At 35.4% G+C, this 19,664-nt stretch overlaps 1 protein-coding gene across 18 annotated transcripts in view; it reads left to right on the top strand.

Annotated features, from left to right (window-relative positions):
• Nucleotides 1-12,511, top strand: part of LOC110580574 (lysine-specific demethylase 6A) — a 172,289-nt gene extending 159,778 nt beyond the window's left edge. For 15 of the 18 annotated variants that reach the window (XM_044912020.1, XM_044912016.1, XM_044912006.1 and 12 more), the window contains 3 exons: nucleotides 8,463-8,589; nucleotides 10,979-11,149; nucleotides 12,233-12,511. In XM_044912020.1, the coding sequence (XP_044767955.1) occupies nucleotides 8,463-8,589; nucleotides 10,979-11,149; nucleotides 12,233-12,259 (325 nt within the window). In that variant the 3' untranslated portion in view covers nucleotides 12,260-12,511. The remainder of the gene's footprint in view (nucleotides 1-8,462; nucleotides 8,590-10,978; nucleotides 11,150-12,232) is intronic. The other 3 variants (XM_044912014.1, XM_044912019.1, XM_044912012.1) reach the window with 1 other exon arrangement.
• The last annotated feature ends 7,153 nt before the right edge of the window (nucleotides 12,512-19,664 follow it).

Genomic DNA, 19,664 nt, shown 5'->3' with positions numbered 1-19,664 from the left:
CAGCTGCTAATGGGAAGAATTTTTAATTTGGAAGTAAAAAATAACAAATTTGCAAGTTTTATTTTTGTCAAATATTATTTGACACAGAGAGTGATGCACACAGAGTGTGCACAATTAGGCACAGTGGTAGGCAGAGGGAGAAGCAGACTCCCTGCTGAGCAGAGAGCCCTACATGGGGCTCAATCCCAGGACTCTGGGATCATGACCCAAGCTGAAGACAGACGCTTAACTGACTGAGCCACCCAGGGGTCCCACCAAATTTGCAAGTTAAATTAGTTGGGCATAATAGTAAAATTGAGATAGGAAGAATGTAGGCATGAATTGAAAAGTAATTGCTGAGTTCAGGCAAAGAAACTCCAAATTTAGAGAAAAATAGGAATATATTTGGTAATTGGGCAGAAATCTGAATCTGGGTTTCTGGATTTGTAATTCATTGTCACTGAGGATGGGGTTAAAGAATAATCTGAAGTGGGGCGCCTGGGTGGCTCAGTTGGTTAAGCAACTGCCTTCGGCTCAGGTCATGATCCTGAAGTCCCTGGATCGAGTCCCGCATCGGGCTCCCTGCTCCGCGAGGAGCCTGCTTCTCCCCCTGACCCTCCCCCCTCTCATGTACTCTCTCTCTCTGATTCTCACTCTCTCAAATAAATAAATAAAATTAAAAAAAAAAAGAATAATCTGAAGAATGAGATAGATATTGAGAGTGATGATTACCAGCTTGGCTTTCTAAACATTCAGAATTTGAGGACACCTAGGTTGCTCAGTCAGTTAAGCGTCTGCCTTTGGCTCAGGTTATGATCCCAGGGTCCTGTGATGGAGTCCTGCATTGGGCTCCCTGCTAAGCAGGGAGCTTGCTTCTCCCTCTACCTGCCGCTCCCCCTGCTTGTGCTCCCTCTCCCACTCTCTCGCTCTGGCTAATTAAATAAAATCTTTTTTAAAAATTCAGAATTTAAAGTCTTTAGAGAACATTTAACTTTTTCCATGTTAAAACCTATTTTTTTAAATGTAAGTTTTACCAATAAGTAGTTACACTTTTCCTATATAAGCAAATTAATTATATTATTGAAAACTTTCCCCCTAGTGTGTATTTTGGAATTCTTTAAGCCTACAGAAGTTGGAGGAGTAATATACTAATTGCTGATAGGCCTTTCACCTGATTTCATTAAGTTTTTGCCACATTTACTTATTGTCTATATGTACATGCTCTCATTCACTTTTTTGGCTGAATTCTTTGAAGTTAAATTGCAGGGATAGTGATATGTGATTCCAAAAAAATTCATCTTACATCATCTAAAAAATGAGGATTTTATTCTCCATAACCTTAGTATCATTGTCATGCCTAAGAAAATTAAAATCAGAACATCATCTAATATATTATATATAGATAATATTTATCACCTGTCAAAAAAGGTCTTGTTAAAGCTGTTGCTTTTTTTCAGTCAACCCTTTTATTCCTAATTCAAGGTCACTTAAGTTTTACATTAATTTTACTATTTGGTGGTGTATGTTTTAAGTCTCTTGTAAGGATATAAGAACCCTTCTTAATGGCAGTGTCTTTATATTTGAGGAAGACAGGCTAGCTGTATTCTAGAATGCTTCACATTTTGGATTTGCCTGGTTGTTTTCTTACTAGATTTATGTTAAAAAAAATTTTTTTTTTTTTTAAAGATTTTATCCATTTATATGACAGAGAGAGACAGCGAGAACAGGAACACAAGCAGGGGGGAGTGGGAGAGGGAGAAGCAGGCTTCCCGCTGAGCAGGGAGCCCGATGTGGGACTCGATCCCAGGACCCTGGGATCATGACCTGAGCCGAAGGCAGACGCTTAACGACTGAGCCACCCAGGCGCCCTATGTTAAAAATTTTTTAAAAGAAATATAAATAATGTGCTTTTGTATTTGTATCACACCATTTGATATATAATGTTGTGATTTCTCACTGAGATTGGGTTTAAATTGAGTGTATATTGTCCTTGGGTAACTAACTGTAATTCTCTATCCTACTCCTTAAGTTTTTTCATCAGTGTGTCATTAGATGTTGTTATATGTGCACTTTAAAGCTTAAAATAATGTTGGCAGGTGTTTATTCTTGCTTTTGAAACATATTTCCAGGGGCGCCTGGGTGGCTCAGTCGTTAAACGTCTGCCTTTGGCTCGGGTCATGATCCCGGGGTCCTGGGATCGAGCCCCACATCAGGCTCCCTGCTCAGCAGGAAGTCTGCTTCTCCCTCTCCCACTCCCCCTGCTTGTGTTCCCTCTCTCACGGTGTCTCTCTCTGTCAAATAAATAAATAAAATCTTAAAAAAAAAAACAAAAACGTATTTCCAAAATAAAGTTACCCTCCTTTTGGTTTTAGTTTTAAATGAGTTGAATGAAAGTTAAGGGGTGCCCGGGTGGGTCAGTTGTTAAGCGTCTGCCTTCCGCTCAGGTCATGATCCCAGGGTCCTGGGATCGAGTCCCGCATGGGGCTCCCTGCTCCGTGGGAAGCCTGCTTCTCTCTCTCCCACTCCCCCTGCTTGTGTTCCTTCTCTTGCTCTCTCTCTCTGTCAAATAAATAAAAATAAAAATCCTTGAAAAAAGAAAGTTAAAAGATATCTTCACTCTATGTAATTTGTGATTCATCTTTTAAGATACTTGAAATGTATAACTTGGGCCTGTGTTCTCTGCATATTGATAAGACTTATTTCATTTTTGTGAGACTCATCTATCCATTATGTTTCATTTGGTATTCAAATGAAATTTGAGATTTTTCAAACTCAAACTAAAGTTCAGTTTAGTAATAGTAAATTATTTTTTAACTGAATTTAAGAATTTAGTATATTCAGATGATACATATTTTATTATTTATTGAGCAACTAATTTCTAAACCTTTTATGTATTAGTTTTCTATTGCTGCTTTAACAAAGTACTACAAATTTTGTCTAAAATAGGCCTCACAGGGCTAAAATAAAGGAATTGGATGGTCTGTGTTCCTTTTTGGAGGCACTAGCAGAAAATGTTTCCTTGCCCCCCCCTTTTTTTTTTAAAGCTTCTTCCTGAGACTGTACATATTTCTTGGCTTTATACATCCCCTAATATCTTAAAAGCTAACAATGGCTGGTCATGTCTTTCTAACACTAACTCTTCTGCCTCCCTTTTCTACTTTAAGGAGCCTTTCTTTAATTGAGCACAGCCATATAATACAGGTTAATGTCTGTATCTCAAGATTAGGTGATTGGCAACCTTAATTCTATGTGCAACTTTTATTCCCTTGCCATGTAACCTAGTGTAGCATAAGATCCTGCGGATTAAGATATGGGTTATCCTTCAGGGAGGTGGGTATTATTCTGTTAGTCTTCATAACATTATAAATGGTACAGATCTGTGAAACATCATATCCTTTTTACCAATGAAGAAGCTCAGGCATACAGAAGATGAAGGTGAGATTTAACTCTAGGCATTCTGGCTCTAATCTCTGCTTTTATCCTTTACCTTGTAATTGATTTCTTGGGACCCTAAGTATAAGAAGAGTGAAAAAGCTCTTAGTCTGTTCAGGCTGCTGTTACAAAATCCATGGACTGAGTGGCTCATTAATATTTTATGTCTCACAGTTACAAGAGGGAGAGTTTCGAGATCAAATGCCAGCACATTTAGTGTCTAGTAAGGGCCCATTTCCTTGTTCATAAATGCACATCTTTTTGCTGTGTCCTCATGACATAGAAGAGGTGAGGGAACACTCTGAGGTTGCTTTTTTAGGGCCCTCATTCCATTCCTGAGATCTCCATTCTTACGACCTAATCATCTCCCAGATGCCTAACCTCCAGATACACCATCCCATTGGAAGTTAGAATTTCAACATAGGAATTTTGGGAGGACACAGACATTCAGACTATAGAAAGTTGTTTCTAATTACAAAACAGGCTTTAAATTTTCTCAGCTTTGTGGTTTATTTAAGTATAATTGTCAGATATGCAGAATGTCCTATTTCCCCTTAGTTGAATACACCAAGGAATAACAGGTGACAGGATACTTTAGTGTGACCATGGTTTTTGCCATGTATCATGTTTCAGTTTTTTTGTTTTCTCTGTTTTGCATGGCTCTGTCAGGAAGATAGGGTGGGAAAAGGCAAGGCATCTGTTGATATTTTTTCATTTCCACACTACCTACTAAGATTTTGGTGAGAGGTTGAGATTGTTGTCATAAAGACTTATATTGAGTCAGCCTAAATTTCATCCATTCCAAAATGCACCACACTGACATTTTGGGAACATATTTTGGGAATTTACATGATCAGAATGTCAAGAAAAAACTGGTGTTTTCTGAAGTTTCACTTAAGTATATTATTACAGATTGATTGTTATTGTCATCATATTGTTGGCTATATTTATGAAACACAAAATCACCTAAGCCTTAGAATAAAACCTTCTAAGAATGCTGAGGAAAATAAAACTCTTGGGCATGGTTCATACTTTCTGTTTTTTTCCTCAGTTTTCACTTTCAGGTATTTCAAATATATTTCATCAAAATCATGCTCTAAAATGTCCCTCTTCATTTTTCTGTATTCATTCCAGTCTGCTTTTTTCACCATCTTAAGTGTCTGTTTCTAAATAGGCTTTTAGTAAAATCTGATTTGTGAAACCCCAAATGAAATCCTAAGTCAGTTTCTTTATGTAGTCTTTTATCCAGATAACAAAAGTGAAATAAGATCAGTTCACAAGAGTCAAGAAAGGTACTTCTTTTCTAGTTTCTGACATTTTTTATCATGTTCCTAAAATATAGTAAGTCAATAAAGCCATTTTCTATCTTCTCCCTTTCTTCCTGTTCTTTTCAAAGTAGAACATTGCAAAAGGGATTACCATAGTTTGTGACTTATTTGCCTGACTCCTGTATGCTTTTTTTTTAGGTGTTTCCGTTCTGGTATTATACCTTAAGGACCACTAGTATGCCTTTTCATTTATTATTCATTTCTGTTTTTCAAATTGGATTGATAAAATGTAAATTTATTAAAACCCAGCAAAAAGTAATATCAGCTGATATTTTTTAGCCAGCCCATACATTGAAAAGTTTTCTTTGGATTAATATCTAGAGAGCGCCAAAGCATAGTTTAAGTCTTGAACATTATTTTTGATCTTTCTTAGTATCTTTTCCTAAATATCTTTATTTTCTATTTATGCTTGCTGCCCCCTTTTTAAAGTTAGATTTTTTTTTTTTTTTTAAAGATTTTGTTCATTTATTTCTCAGAGAGCATGTAGCAGAGGGAGAGAGAGAAGCACCTGTTCAGCAGGGAGCCCCACTCCGGCTCAACCCCAGGACCCCGGGATCATGACCTGAGCCTAAGACAGACATTTAACCAACTGAGCCACTCAGGCATCCCCACAGTTAGATTCTTACTATTTTATTTTTACCCATAGTCCCTCTATCTATACATTGTTGTCCTTTATTCTTTTGTTCCCATAGCTTTCTGAAAATGGGAAGGATTAAAAAATTTCAGAGTGATGGAGAAAACATACCATAGAGTAACCACAGTATAGTTATTCATTCTGTACGTGATATTAAAAGCAATATCAGTTTTTAAGATTCCACTCTCTGGGCAAGTAATTCTGTACCTGTGATTGCAGGAGAACTACTCATGCTTGTTTACTCCTAGCAAACCAGGCTGTATCTTTTGTAGTATATTGCCTCTTTTTACGTGGAACTTTGAGACTGGCTCTAAAGATATAGTAAAAACTATGATCCAATTGCCAAAATAATCAGTACTGTTGGAAATGAAAGTTTATTTTTAAAGTAAAAAGTAGAAAAATACTTAAAAACAAAAAATAATACTAAGCTATTTTCCTAATAGTGCTGGTAAGGATTTGAGGAAACAAAATGTGATTTTAGAGCCCTTAGAATCTCATCTTCATAAAAGAAAAAAGAAGTGAGAAAAGTGAGTGAGAATAATAGGCAGAAAGTGGAGAGAATAGAGTATAGAGAGGGAGAAAATAACATTATAGGTAAAATTTGCCTTTCTTTGCTCCATTGTCCCTTGTGAAAAGAGATGGATAGTAAAGCCTCTCTTGGCACTAGACTTAAGTAGCTCAAGATTTAAATGTCCTAATGTATGTAAACTATCTAATCCGTATTTTCTGTTATACTAAGTGTTTATGAGTGCTACTTCTTATTGGCATTTTATTTTCCTACATGGCAGCATTGCTGAGTTTATAAGCATTGTTGCATCTGCAAATAAAAATTTGCCAACTTTCAGGCATCATTTCAGAGGTGAAATCACATTGGAGAGGGGTAGGAGGAAGACATCAGTAAATGCTAGACATCTAGTTGTATAGTGTTTCAAATTGGATTTTTACTTTTTGTCTCCTCTAGCACTTTTTTCAAGCACGCACACACACCACAAAGCTTTCCTTATTTTAAATACAAATACAGTAAGGCAGAGTTTTGTTTCCAATCAATTTAACATGAAAAATGCTATAGGCAAACTGAAAATGTTATTTTATATGATACTTAAGAATTTTTCATGCAACTTTAGACTTGAAATCATTATACTCATTTTGTTTTTAAAGAAGTTAACAACTTCATAGATTTTTTTTTTTTTTAAGATTTTATTTATTTGACAGAGACATAGAGAGAGAGGGAACACAAGCAGGGGGAGTGGGAGAGGGAGAAGCAGGCTTCCCGCCGAGCAGGGAGCCCAATGCAGGGCTCGATCCCAGGACCCTGGGATCATGACCTGAGCCGAAGGCAGACGCTTAACGACTGAGCCACCCAGGTGCCCCCTTCATAGATATTCTTAAAATAATTTTACGCCAGGCATATTTGTGTGAGTTTTGTTACAGAATTTTAACCTGATACAGAAATAGAAATTAAGAGAAATTAAGTATGATGCTTCTTACATACTGTAAAACTGACTCATTTAGTAATCATGTATTTATTAAGCATTTGCTCTGTATCAGGCACAGTCTTGCACTATTTTAATAGACAAAGCCTTTGCTCTCGTGAGTCCTGCATTTTAATGGAAAAGAAAGAGTAGAAGCATTTTAAACATGGACGGAGGATAGTTTTAGATACTGATAATATGACATCAGTTCTTTCAAATAATTATTTATGTATTTATAATAACTGATCCAAATTCTAAGTCATTAGCAGTTCAGTCTGTCAAAGAACTCCAGTTGGTTTGGTCCTTATCCCAGGGGGTTATGCTATTTACAGATGTAGTTGTTAATATCATTTTTATTAAACCTATAATGGATAATTGTGATTTTCAGAATAATTTTAGAGCTAAAATATACATATCATCTAGTACAACTCTGCCTTCAAAGAACATGAGGCACTTAAATTCATGGAAATGTTAGACACTTTTGAGCAATGATGGCAAATGAAAAATTAGCACTATATTTATGACAATTCACTGTATTGCTAACATTAGAAGTATGAATATAAGGAAAGTATAAAGTATTTTTTTTAAAAGCTTGTTAATATAGGGGGACCCAGGTGGCTAGTCAGCTAAGCCTCTGACTCTGTTTTGGCTCAGGTGGCTTAGTCAGCTAAGCCTCTGACTCTGTTTCGGCTCAGGTCATGATCTCATGGGTCATGTGATCGATCGTGCCCTGTGTCCGGCTCCACGCTCAGGGAGGATTCTGCTTGGAATTCTCTCCCTCTGCTCCCACCCCCAAATACACATACACTCTCTCTCTCTCTCTCTCTTTAAAATAAATAAAATTGGGGCGCCTGGGGGGCTCAGTCGTTGAGCGTCTGCCTTCGGCTCAGGTCACGGTCTCAGGGTCCTTGGATCGAGCCCCGCATCAGGCTCCCTGCTCCGCAGGAAGCCTGCTTCTCCCTCTCCCACTCCCCCTGCTTGTGTTCCCTCTCTCGCTGTGTCTCTGTCAAATAAATAAATAAAATCTTAAAAATAAATAAATAAAGTTTTTTAAGGGTATAAAAATCTTATTAATATCAATGAAGATTCTGTTATACTACCTTCAAATTAAAATGAACCAATAATGTTCTTTATCCTTTGGTACTAAAGTTTAAGCTAATTTTATGTTCTTTAATGTCTAAATCTATAAACAGTTTTCTGCTTTGGTCTCAGAGTTTTAAAATCAATTATATAAATGATACTATTTCTGAGTGTCTAGGTAGAGATCCATGCCTTTCTACCTTACTATATTCAAAAAAGTTCCAGCATGGAATTCAGACTGATTTCAGAGATGAAGAAAGCTAAATTTACCTCTTTGAAAAGTTCTCCCAGTTACCTAATTCAGAGCAAAAATTAAGATCATATCTTTGAATAAGAGATGAGTGTTTTGTAGGTTAAGATCATTGTATTTTTATATTCAGGTATTTTCAGTGGTTTAGTATTATTGTGTTAGGCAATATGTGAAAAATTAACACATCCATGAACTGTAGAACCAAGATACTCAATTACAATTGGTATATCTTGTATGCTACAAATATTCAGTATTCAACTGTCATAAATAATTTTTCTCCACAATAGGTACTGTCTTCTGAAAATTCTAAAGCAATGTCAGACACTGAGAGAAGCTCTTACTACAGCAGGAAAAGAAATAATATGGCATGGGCGGACAAATGATGAACCAGCACATTATTGTAGCATTTGTGAGGTAACAGTTCTTGCTGACCATTGTTTTGTTGTAGAATCTCTAGTTTGGGGGTGTATACTTCTATAGAATGCATTTTTTGATTGACTGTTGTATTAAATTTTCATCTGATGGCATAATACTTCATTTAACTTAACTCAGAATTAATGCCTACAGAGGCATTCATGTAGTATTTTCTTAACAGTTGATAATTACCTCAGATTTTAAACTAGCAGTAATCTACAATAAATATAAAAATGCCAGCAGACTGGATGTTTCCAATATAGATCCTGGCATATCAGTCATAATGTCACTCATTAATACAGCTGTTGGTTTTCTCCTGTCACCAAGGCTTGCATAAAGTACAGAAGTAAAAGATGTGGTACCTCCTCTGGAGGAGCTTACTTCTACTTGGAGAAGACAGAATGTAAACAACAAGTTATGGATGCATGAGACTATGATGAATATGAAGCTGGGCATGTATAGACTGTTATAGAAACAATGAGGAAAATGATTGTTTTTACTGGCTTAGAACTTCCAGCCTGTTAAAACATTTGAGTCCTAAAGTCTATAAGAGGAGATGGGTTATAGCTTGCAGAGCATCTTGAATTAAGTATAAGGAATTTGATCTTTACTCTGAGGTCATTGAAGCCATAAAAGTTTCAACCAAGGCACTAAGTCAAGATGTGTGTTTCAGAGAATTGGAGAGAATGCAGCTAAAAAAGCAAAGGTGTCCATTTGGAGGCTATTGGAATGGTCTTAAGAGGGGTTAACAAGAGTTTAAACTAGTATGTCATTTTAGGAATATAAAAACAAAGGGAGGAGTTTAAAAGTATTTAGGTCAACAGGGTAGTTGATCACATGGGGAATGATGACAAGTTCAAGAATCCCAAATTTTTAAACTAAGGTCACTAAATTTTAATGTTATTTATTGATAGTAACAAAACACCGTATAAACTGGCATTTTAACAGTCCTGTTCCAATATGATTTTAGATGATGAGTTTTTAATCACTAAACTCAAGCAATAGTCAGAGGACCCACTTGGTGGATGGGAAATTGAAAGTCCAAACTAAACCTTGAAATTGTGTGATTCTGGGATAAACTGAGTAAATCCTTTGGCTATTTTAATATTGTATAATCTCATCAAAATATGTTTTTATAAGATCCACAAGATTCTCTTAGGTTAGGTGTTACACTTCAGATAAATACAGTCTTTCCAGTATTTGAAAACAAAAGTGTTAAAGCTATTACCATTATTCTGCCAGAGCTTTACAAATCATTGTGGTTTCTGTATTAACACGTCCTTACTGTCTTCTGGTATAATAATGCTCATGAATACCCTGTTTGTACTTACTTCCTTTAATACACAAGGCTTAAAAGTGACCACTTTTTGTTACTCATCTATCAGTTTTCAGCTTTTTTTTTTTTGAATATTTTTTATTTATTCATTTGAGATGGAAAGATAGCATGAGCAGGGGGAGAGCAAGAGGGAGAAGCAGGCTCCCTACTGAGCAGGGAGCCTGATGTGGGGCTCGAGCCCAGGACTCTGGGATCATGACCTGAGCCGAAGGCAGACGCTTAACCATCTGAGCCACCCAGGGGCCCTCAGTTTCCAGCTCCTAAAAATAACTGGTTATTGGGGTACCTGGTTGGCTCAGTCAGTTAACTAACTTGATCTCAACTCAGGTCATGATCTCACGATCCTGAGTTCGAGCCCCACATTGGGCTCCCTGCTGGACATGGAGCCTACTTTAGAAAAATAATAATAATAATCTGAATAAATTTCAATGATTTTGTTTTTCATTTTATTATTAGCTTTCATTAAATATTAAATATAAGCTATTGTATATGCTCTCAAGGTCCAAAAATGAATAAGGCATTAGTCACTTTATGGAGCCAATCTGTGAAGGGAGAGAAGTTTCTAAACACAGAACAATTAATGAATTGTTGAACACTACATCAAAAATGTGATGATGTACTATATACTGGCTAATTAAACATAATAAATAAATAATAATAAAATAATAATTAAAAAAACCAGAAAACTGTGAATGCTGTCATAGAGAAGTAAAAAGAATCATTACTTTTACCTGATTGTATCTGATATTTTGTGTAAAATAAAAAAATAAGCTGACCTTTATCAAACTGTGTATTAAACTTTAGCAGTTTTAATCAGTATTTAATTCCCTTGGATCAGTCTCTAAAATATATAATATGGCTCTTGTTTTTGTGGTACAAGTAAACCTGGTGTGTCAGACATACCACTATGAGGTTTTGGGGTTTTTTTTAAAGTACTTTCATTTACAAAAATCACTGTCCCTAATTTCATATAAAGTAGAACTCCATAGTCACACTAAAGTAGTACAATAAATTCAATTCTCCATTCAGTGCTTTTTCTCTTATGTAAAATAGGTGGAGGTTTTTGATCTCCTTTTTGTCACTAATGAAAGCAATTCTCAAAAGACTTACATAGTACATTGCCAAGACTGTGCACGAAAAACAAGTGGAACTCTGGACAATTTTGTGGTGCTAGAACAGTACAGAATGGAGGACCTGATACAAGTCTATGACCAGTTTACATTAGTAAGTGAATTCAACATGTGAGTACATAGTTAGCTGGGTTTTTGAAACAGCAGTGTTTGTTTTTACTATCTGATAAATGCAAATTAGTAAGATATTTAAATTTTCCCATGGCTCAGTAGATATTGCATAATAAGAAAATATCTCTGTGTTTTCCTTATACTTCAAAGTCCTTTATCCATGTTCAGTTGATACACGTTACTATTTTTTGTTTTCAATAAGAATGGCCTAAGTAATAATCGCAGTAATGACATTTTAAAATCTTTGTGTTCTTTTGTAATATTTGATAGTCTTTGTGCTATTTTATTTCACTGATAAAAGTTAGGTTACTTAATTCTGTACAGATGATCCATAAAGAAATCAGTGTTTTTTAATGTACTTGTGTTTTCAGAGCCCACTGTATTTGTTTAAAAGCTCTTGCTTTCCTTAAGTGTTAAACTGTTGGAAATATTTGATGGTTCTTGCCTTAGTGGTATGGTATATAAGGTGCATGATACTAAATTCACTGTATTACAAATCTGCCATTTTTATGATTGCAAAGACAAGTTGTTTGAGATATCATTTATTTCTGGCTTGACTGGCATTATGAATGCCAATGTTGGCATTTTTCACTGCCTTTTGTTCTAAATTTTGAAACTTAGATTCAGGTATTTTTAATTAAATTGTTCTCAGAATTACTTGAAAAAGAAAAAGGTTATGACAATATGTGAAATTTGTACTCTACCTGAGAATTGTTCATAAGCCAGTCACTCACTAGTGAATTTTTAATTGAATTTTCAAATTATTTTCCACAGTACTCTTTTCTTTTAGCAGCCTAAAAAATTGGTCTAAACATTCCTCTTTTTTTTTTTTTTGACTAAATTTTGAACTACAGAAAAATGGGGTAATGATTCAGAACCCTGAGGAAATTTGTCTTAATTGATATAATAAGACCACAGCATTTAGTCGGCTGTTGAACTTTCTGGGGATTTGGTGTTGCTTTCTAACTCACTTAATGAGTAGGCTGTATGTTGATAGCCATGAGCTAAGAACCATATTAAGAATTAATATACCAAAACAATTAACATATCTTATTTTTAATTTTAGGCTCCTTCATTGTCATCATCCTCTTGATATTATGCCATGAATATTAAATGACACCTTTTCTGCTCTTGCACCACTGGTTTTGTAGCTGTTCACAAGACTGCTGACTAAAAGCTATGTCTATGCAACCTTCCAAGAATAGTGTTAACCAACTGGGTGTAAGAGAGCACTGCCTCTACTCCAGGACTCTCACAAAGTTGATCCAGCTGTAACTAATAATAATCACATGTCTTATGACATCTGACAGAACGTGGCAATGTCAGACAGACTACTGACTTGAAGACTTTTTCTATGTTTCTATATTTCTGGACAGCTAAATTAGTTTTCCTCTATATTTTACCCTTTCAGAATTTTTCTGAGGAAAAATACTGTTCTAGCTGGCCATTTGCTTGATAAGATGGTTAACTAATTCAGATCTTTAATCAACTTGTTTTTAATGTGAAAAATTAGATTAGAAAGTTTTTTTGGAAGTTTTTGTTTTGTTTATTTTGATTTTTTTTTTATCATTTTACATTTTTTGTCTGTTGTTTGAGGTCACAGTGATTACACTTCTGATTCCAAACTTTAACAAAAACTCCTAGCCTAATAGCCAAGACACAAAGATAATGGATTGCATAGAGTAAGGAATAAACGTCAGATTTGTGATTTTTGTTTCTAATCCTGATACAGATTTACACTATTTATGAATACATATTTATTGCTTGAAAATTATTTGTGAATGGAATGTTATTTTACCTGAGATTTACCTGCCATTAAATATTAGGAGTTCTGTAATTTTAAACACTACTCCTTTTACATTTTCTATGTGTAAATAAAACTGCTTAGCATTGTACAGAAACCTTTCTTAAAATTGTTTAATGTTTAAAGGGTTTTCCACTGTTTGAGTTTTAAAAGAGACTTTCTGTAAAGACCTAGCTTTTGTTCATTTTCAAATCTGATTATATGTATTTTATATATACATATATATTCACACATGTGTATAACATAGAAATAAAAATATATAATTGTATAAAGATAAAACAAATTTTAAATTTTTCACATTTATCATCATTTTTGAGGTGCCTCCTATAAAGTATTGCTTACAAAAGTATGCTTATTTTTAAAGTAAATGTCTTTCAAACTGTCTTATTAAGTTAGTTATTGCAATGATAGCCAATAAATAATTGCTGGCAAAATGTATATTAGAAAACAAATAGTGAATTTGAGATTTTAAAGGGAACATTATAAAGTTTGATGAATCTTGTTTATCACTTGTTTACTATAGAAAAGAGATTCAGAATGATGATGGCTTCTACTTTAGAGAACAAATATGTTAAATGACTTATTTTTTAAAATTAGGTAACTTTGAAATTCCATGCTTTCTGTTTATTGAATATAGCTGAGGAAGGAAAGAGGGGAGGTTCTCAAATTTTGTATCACTAGTCAATGTTAGCAGGTTCTGTTAAGGCTTTTATTTCATATGAACAAATAACCATAGTATCTCATTTTATAGTAACACCTGGTTTCTACCTCTACTTTCTGCATTTGGCATGTATTCTCATTTTATCACAGTGTTTTGAAAGTTTTCTAGGGAGCTTTGGTGGAGTTCTAAGAATTAAGGTTGTGCAAATGTCAAAAGAGAATTTATAATCTTATCTGGTGAACTGCCTTGATGGATTATATTTATGAAGTATCTCTTTTCAAACAATTTTCAAGTATTCTGGCTTCCTAGAAATAGTTTAAAGAAAAAACTTCGGAGATATTTTATTATGAATTAGGTAATAATTTTTCAAGAATTAAAATCTTAACAGCAATCATCATGTATAATAATGTCAAAGGAAAATAATTATAATTCTGTTTTAATTAAGAAACAAAAGAGTACTACATTACTGCTCAGGTATTTTAATTAGTTATTTTTGTGATTCTTTTGTAAATGCTCTTATCTAAAAGTCATTGATAATAAAAGTCATGACATACTCCCCCCCCCCCCAAACAAAAGTTCCAAACCAACCACCAGGAAACAAAGATTATAAAGTACTAATATTATATCTGAGTTTTTCTTAACCACTGCTGTTTTGTATTACTGTCTCATCTCTTTTTTAATTGCCATGATTAATGTAAATTGCATTTATTGAATTGACTTGGACATGAAAATGACTTAGTTGTGTCTCTTTATAAATATATATTTGGATTATATGTTAAGAATTGTACTTTTCAGGCGCCTGGGTGGCTCAGTTGGTTAAGCGACTGCCTTCGGCTCAGGTCATGATCCTGGAGTCCTGGGGTCGAGTCCCACATTGGGCTGACTGCTCAGCAGGGAGTCTGCTTCTCCCTCTGACCCTCCTCCCTCTCATGCTCTCTGTCTCTCATTCTCTCTCTCGCAAATAAATAAAATCTTAAAAAAAAAAAGTACTTTTCAGAAACTTAGTCATTAAATAGGACAGGAAATGAAAATCAAATATATCAGTATGACTTAGAAGTATATCTAGATAAAGAAGTCCTGTTACCTGTTTTCATCAATTTAATGTCCTTTGTAATTTGGATGTGGAGGGTATTAAAGAAATAGATTCTCTCTTTGTTCTTTTACTCTCTGAGGTGTGAGATTCATTAAGATGTCTATCCAGGTCACTTTCAGTTGAATTTGTATCATAGCACACACATCATTTAGAAAAAGACTATAATCCACAATTACATAATACAGCAGATATTAATCCAGAAAGAGTGAACTCATACTCTTTTCTTATTTGGAACTCTTCTTCATGGCATATAATTTATGAAAATCATAAATTTTGTTTTTCTGCCATGAATATGCAATTCAGCTTGCTATATTTACCAATATCCTGGCTTCTGCATTGTCTGAAGAAGTAACAGTTGACAGTTAGGACCTTTATGTTTGTCAGTCATACCTCAAAGTAGGCTGGAAGTTAAATGCTAGCGAAGGAGAGAGAAGGACCAAGAATTCTTTGGAACAAAATTACATAACAAGGAAATGAGACTAGAGCAAAGAAAAAACCTAAGAGAAAAGAGGTAACATTTGTCAAATCAGAGCTTTTGGAAACACCATGTCTAAATCCTGAAAAGAGAATAAACCAAAAACATGTTAGCACAGCATAGTGACATTAGTCTGAGCAGCTCTAGTGAAGAAATGGGAATACTGATTGCCATGGTGAGTCTAAGATTATGAATTTGAGAGGGATCAGTTGTGTCCAGAAACCCCCTAGATAACGAGATTATCTTGTTGTTTGGTATATGCCAGACAGATCAACTTTATTTAGTTTTTGGTTTTTTAGTAATCTACACCCAATGTGGGGCTTGAATTCATGACACCAAGATCAAGTCATGTGCTCTTCCAACAAAGCCAGGCAGGTTAACCCCAGATTACCAAATTTAAGCAACATTTTTATAGCATTGACCTAGAGTGCTTTACATAGTACTGTTCTGTTTCAATATTTGAGACAACCCAGATAATGTTTTGCTTTGGAAGTAAACATTTTTCAGCATGTCTGTTTGGTTTTAGTATGATTTAATTATACATACTATAATACACTTGTGCAAGCACCATTCAAAGGATTTTCCAAACATGTGCCTGTTTTAACCTTCAGTGATCCTTTGAGGTAGGCACTGTTTTATCTTTACAGGTAAGGTATTAAGAGATGGAAAGATAAAGATTTAAATCTGGCTGTTTAACTCCGGAGTGAGTGTTTACTTCTTTCCATACTAGAAAACGTGGAATTGCAAAATGCTTACAAAACCTTTGTGTCTGAGGAATCTTTTCATTGTGGTGACTTTGAATTTGAAAGCCTGTATAGTAGGCGTATATATTGTTTTTTAATTACATTTTAATTTTCACATAATTGGACATTCATACACAATGGTAAAAAAGTAATACAGAGTTCCTGTATATAGGTTAGTCACTTTCCCCAAAGGGAATATCCCGCGAAACTATAGTATAATATGCTATGCAAGATACGGATATTGATACACTCAATATACAGAATGTTGCTTTCACCACTTGGATCCCTCATGTTGCCTTTTAATATTCAAATCCATACCAATTCCTGCCTTCCCAGTCCTTGACTATATATTCTCTGTTCTCTGATTTAGCCATTTCAAGAGTATTCTAAAGGGAACCATAAAACCTGCTACTTTTTGATAAGGGCTTCTTTATACATAGGTGTGTCCAGGTTGTTGGCATGTATCAGCTTTCTGGTTTTGTTGTTAAGTAGCATTCAAGGTATGGATGTACCACAATTTAGCCATTCGTCCAATGAAGAAAACTTGCATGTGCTGTTTGAACTATGCTAAATAAAGGTACGGTATTCAGCTACAGGTGTTTGGGTGGACAGAGCTTTTATTTCTATGGGATAAATGCCTAAGAGGACAATTGCAGCGTTATATAGTAGTTGCACAGTTAGTTTAAAATAAATTTTTCTTCCAGAGTGTACCATTTTACATTCCTTTAAATTTTGAGGACCTACTCCAACTTTTTTTGTTTCGTTTTGGTTTTTTTTTGTTTCATTTTGTTTCAAGTAATGAAGATTTCTTAGTCTTTTATTATCCTATTTTTGGTGCAGGATCTGTAGTGATAACTTTTTTTTTTTTTAAGATTTTATTTATTCATTTGAGACACATACATAGAGCACGAGCAGGGGGAGAGGCAGAGGGATAGGCAGAAGCAGGCTCCCTGCTGAACAAGGAGCCTGATGTGGGGCTTGATCCCAGGACCTCGGGATCATGACCTGAGTCGAAGGTAGATGCTTAACCATCTGCCACCCAGGTGCCCTGTGATAACCTGTCTTAATTCTAATTGGTGTTTTGTGATTTTGTCCGTATTTGTCAGTCTTGCTAGAGGTTTATCAGTATTTCCCAGTTTGTTTTGAGAACCAGAATTTCATTTTATTGATTTCTTCAGTTTTTCCATTTTGTTGATTTCTTTTGTTACAACATTAATCTTATGTCATAATTTGGGTTTATATTAATGGCTGTTTTTTCTTTGTAAATGTAGGAACTTACATTTAATTCTTCTCTTAAATATTGGCAAATGTCTTACCAGATACAGGGCTGGTATCCAAAATCTATAAAGATTTTATCAAACTCAACACCCAAAGAACAAATAATCCAGTCAAGAAATGGGCAGCAGACATGAACAGACATTTCTGCTAAAATGATTAACAGACATGTGAAAAATGCTCAACATTTCTTGGCATTAGGGAAATTCAAATCAAAACTACAGTAAGAAACCACCTCACACCAATCAGAATGGCTAAAATTAACAAGTCAGGAAACAACAGCCATTGGTAGGGAAGCAGAGAAATGGGAACACTCCTGCTCCATTGGTATGAAGGCAAACTGGTGCAGTTACTCTGGAAAACAGTATGGAGGCCCTCAAAAAATTGAAAATAGAGCTACCCTACAGCCCAGCAATTGCACTACTAGGTATTTACCCCAAAGATACAAATGTCATGATCTGAAGGGGCATGTGCACCCCAATGTTGTTATCAATGTCCACATTAGCCAAACTATGGAAAGTGCCCAGATGTCCATCAACAGATGAATGGGTTAAGAAGATGTGGCATGCACACACACACACACACACACACGCAGGAATATTAGCCATCAAAACAAATCTTGCCATTTGCAACAATGTGGTTGGAACTAGAGGATATTACACTGAGTGAAATAATCAGACAATTCTCACATCTCACATAGAACTTAAGAAACAAAACAGGATCATAGGGAAAGAAAGGGAAATATAAAACAAGACAAACCCATAAGAGAAACTCTTAATCATAGGAAATTGTTGCTGGAGGGAAGGTGAGAGCGGGGATGGGGTAACTGGGTGATGGGTATTGAGGGCACATGATGTAATGAGCACTGGGTGTTATATACAATTGATTAGTCATGGACCTAGAATTTAAATAAAGCAGATAGGGATCTCATTGAGCAGTGGGAAAAGTCTTACTATACACATTTAGTACAATAAATTGTTTTTCAGTGCTTTAGCTGTGTTTCACATTTCGTAGGTTGCATTTTGTTTTACTCAGTTTTATGTAAAATTCCCTGTGGTCTTTTCTTTTCTTAAAAAATACAATTGGGGCACCTGGGTGGCTCAGTTGGTTATGCATCTGCCTTCACCTCAGGTCATGATCCCAGGGTCCTGGGATTAAGCCCTACGTCGGACTCCCTGCTTAGCGGGTAGTCTGCTTCTACTGCTGCTGCTGCTTCCCATGCTTGTGCCCTTTCTCAAAAATTTTTAAGAAAATATATTTAAGGGGGTGCTTGGGTGGCTCAGTCGTTAAGTGTCAGCCTTCGGCTCAGGTCATGATCCCGGGGTCCTGGGATTGAGCCCTGCCTCGAGCTCCCTGCTCCACAGGAAGCCTGCCTCTCTCCCTCTCCCACTCCCCCTGCTTGTGTTCCCTCTTTCGCTGTCTCTGTCAAATAAATAAAATCTTAAAATATATATATATTTAAAATTTTGCTTATTTCCAAGCGTTTGGGTATTTGCCTAGTTATTCCTGTCTTGATTTCTACTTCAGTTCCATTTTAGTCATTGTATTGTTTATCACTTAATTTCTTTTAAATTTATTGATGTTTGCTTTATATTTCAAGATGTAGTTGTCTTTGCAGAATGAAGCAAAGGGGAGGTGTTGAAAAAATTGTATATTCTGCTTTCAGGAAGGGTATTCTGTATATTTTAATTAGTTCATTTGGTTGGTTGATTATAAATTGGGTGCAGACTTTTTATATCTTTGCTGACTTTCTGTATAGTGGGGTTTTTTTTAAGATTTTTATTTATTTGAGAGAATGAGAGACAGAACACGAGAGGGAAGAGAGTCAGAGGGAGAAGCAGACCCTCTGCTGAGCAGGGAGCCCAATATGGGACTTGATCCTGGGACTCCAGGATCATAACCTGAGCTGAAGGCAGTCGCCCAACCAACTGAGCCACCCAAGCACCTCTCTGTATAGTAGTTTTATCAGTTGCTCTGTCATACTTTCTAAAAATACCCAACTTCAGGGTGCCTCGATGGCTCAGCCAGCTAAGCATCTGCCTTCAACTCAGGTCATAATCTCCGGGTCCTGGGATTGAGCCCCGCCATCGGGCTCCCTGATCAGTGAGGAGCCTGGTGTACTCTCTCTGACAAATAAATACAAATATAAATAAGTGAAATACCCAACTTCAGATTTGGGATTTGTGTATTTCTCTTTTCAGTTGTATTCCTTTTTATTTTCAAGCTCTCTTACTTGCTCCCTTAAACATGGTTTGATCTTTATCATTATGTCTCATCTTTTTTTTAAAACAATTTTCTTTGAAGTATACTTTATCAGGTACTCATATAGCAGCTCCCTCTTTTTTTATTTTATTTTATTATGTTATCTTAGTCACCATATATTACATCATTAGTTTTTGATGTAGAGTTCCATGATCCGTGATTCATTGTTTGTGTATAACACCCAG

The sequence above is a fragment of the Neomonachus schauinslandi genome, chromosome Y (genome assembly GCF_002201575.2).
Source record: "Neomonachus schauinslandi chromosome Y, ASM220157v2, whole genome shotgun sequence".
Lineage (NCBI taxonomy): Eukaryota > Metazoa > Chordata > Mammalia > Carnivora > Phocidae > Neomonachus > Neomonachus schauinslandi.
Note: the sequence above shows the minus strand (reverse complement) of the source record. Positions and strands in the feature narration are given on the sequence as shown.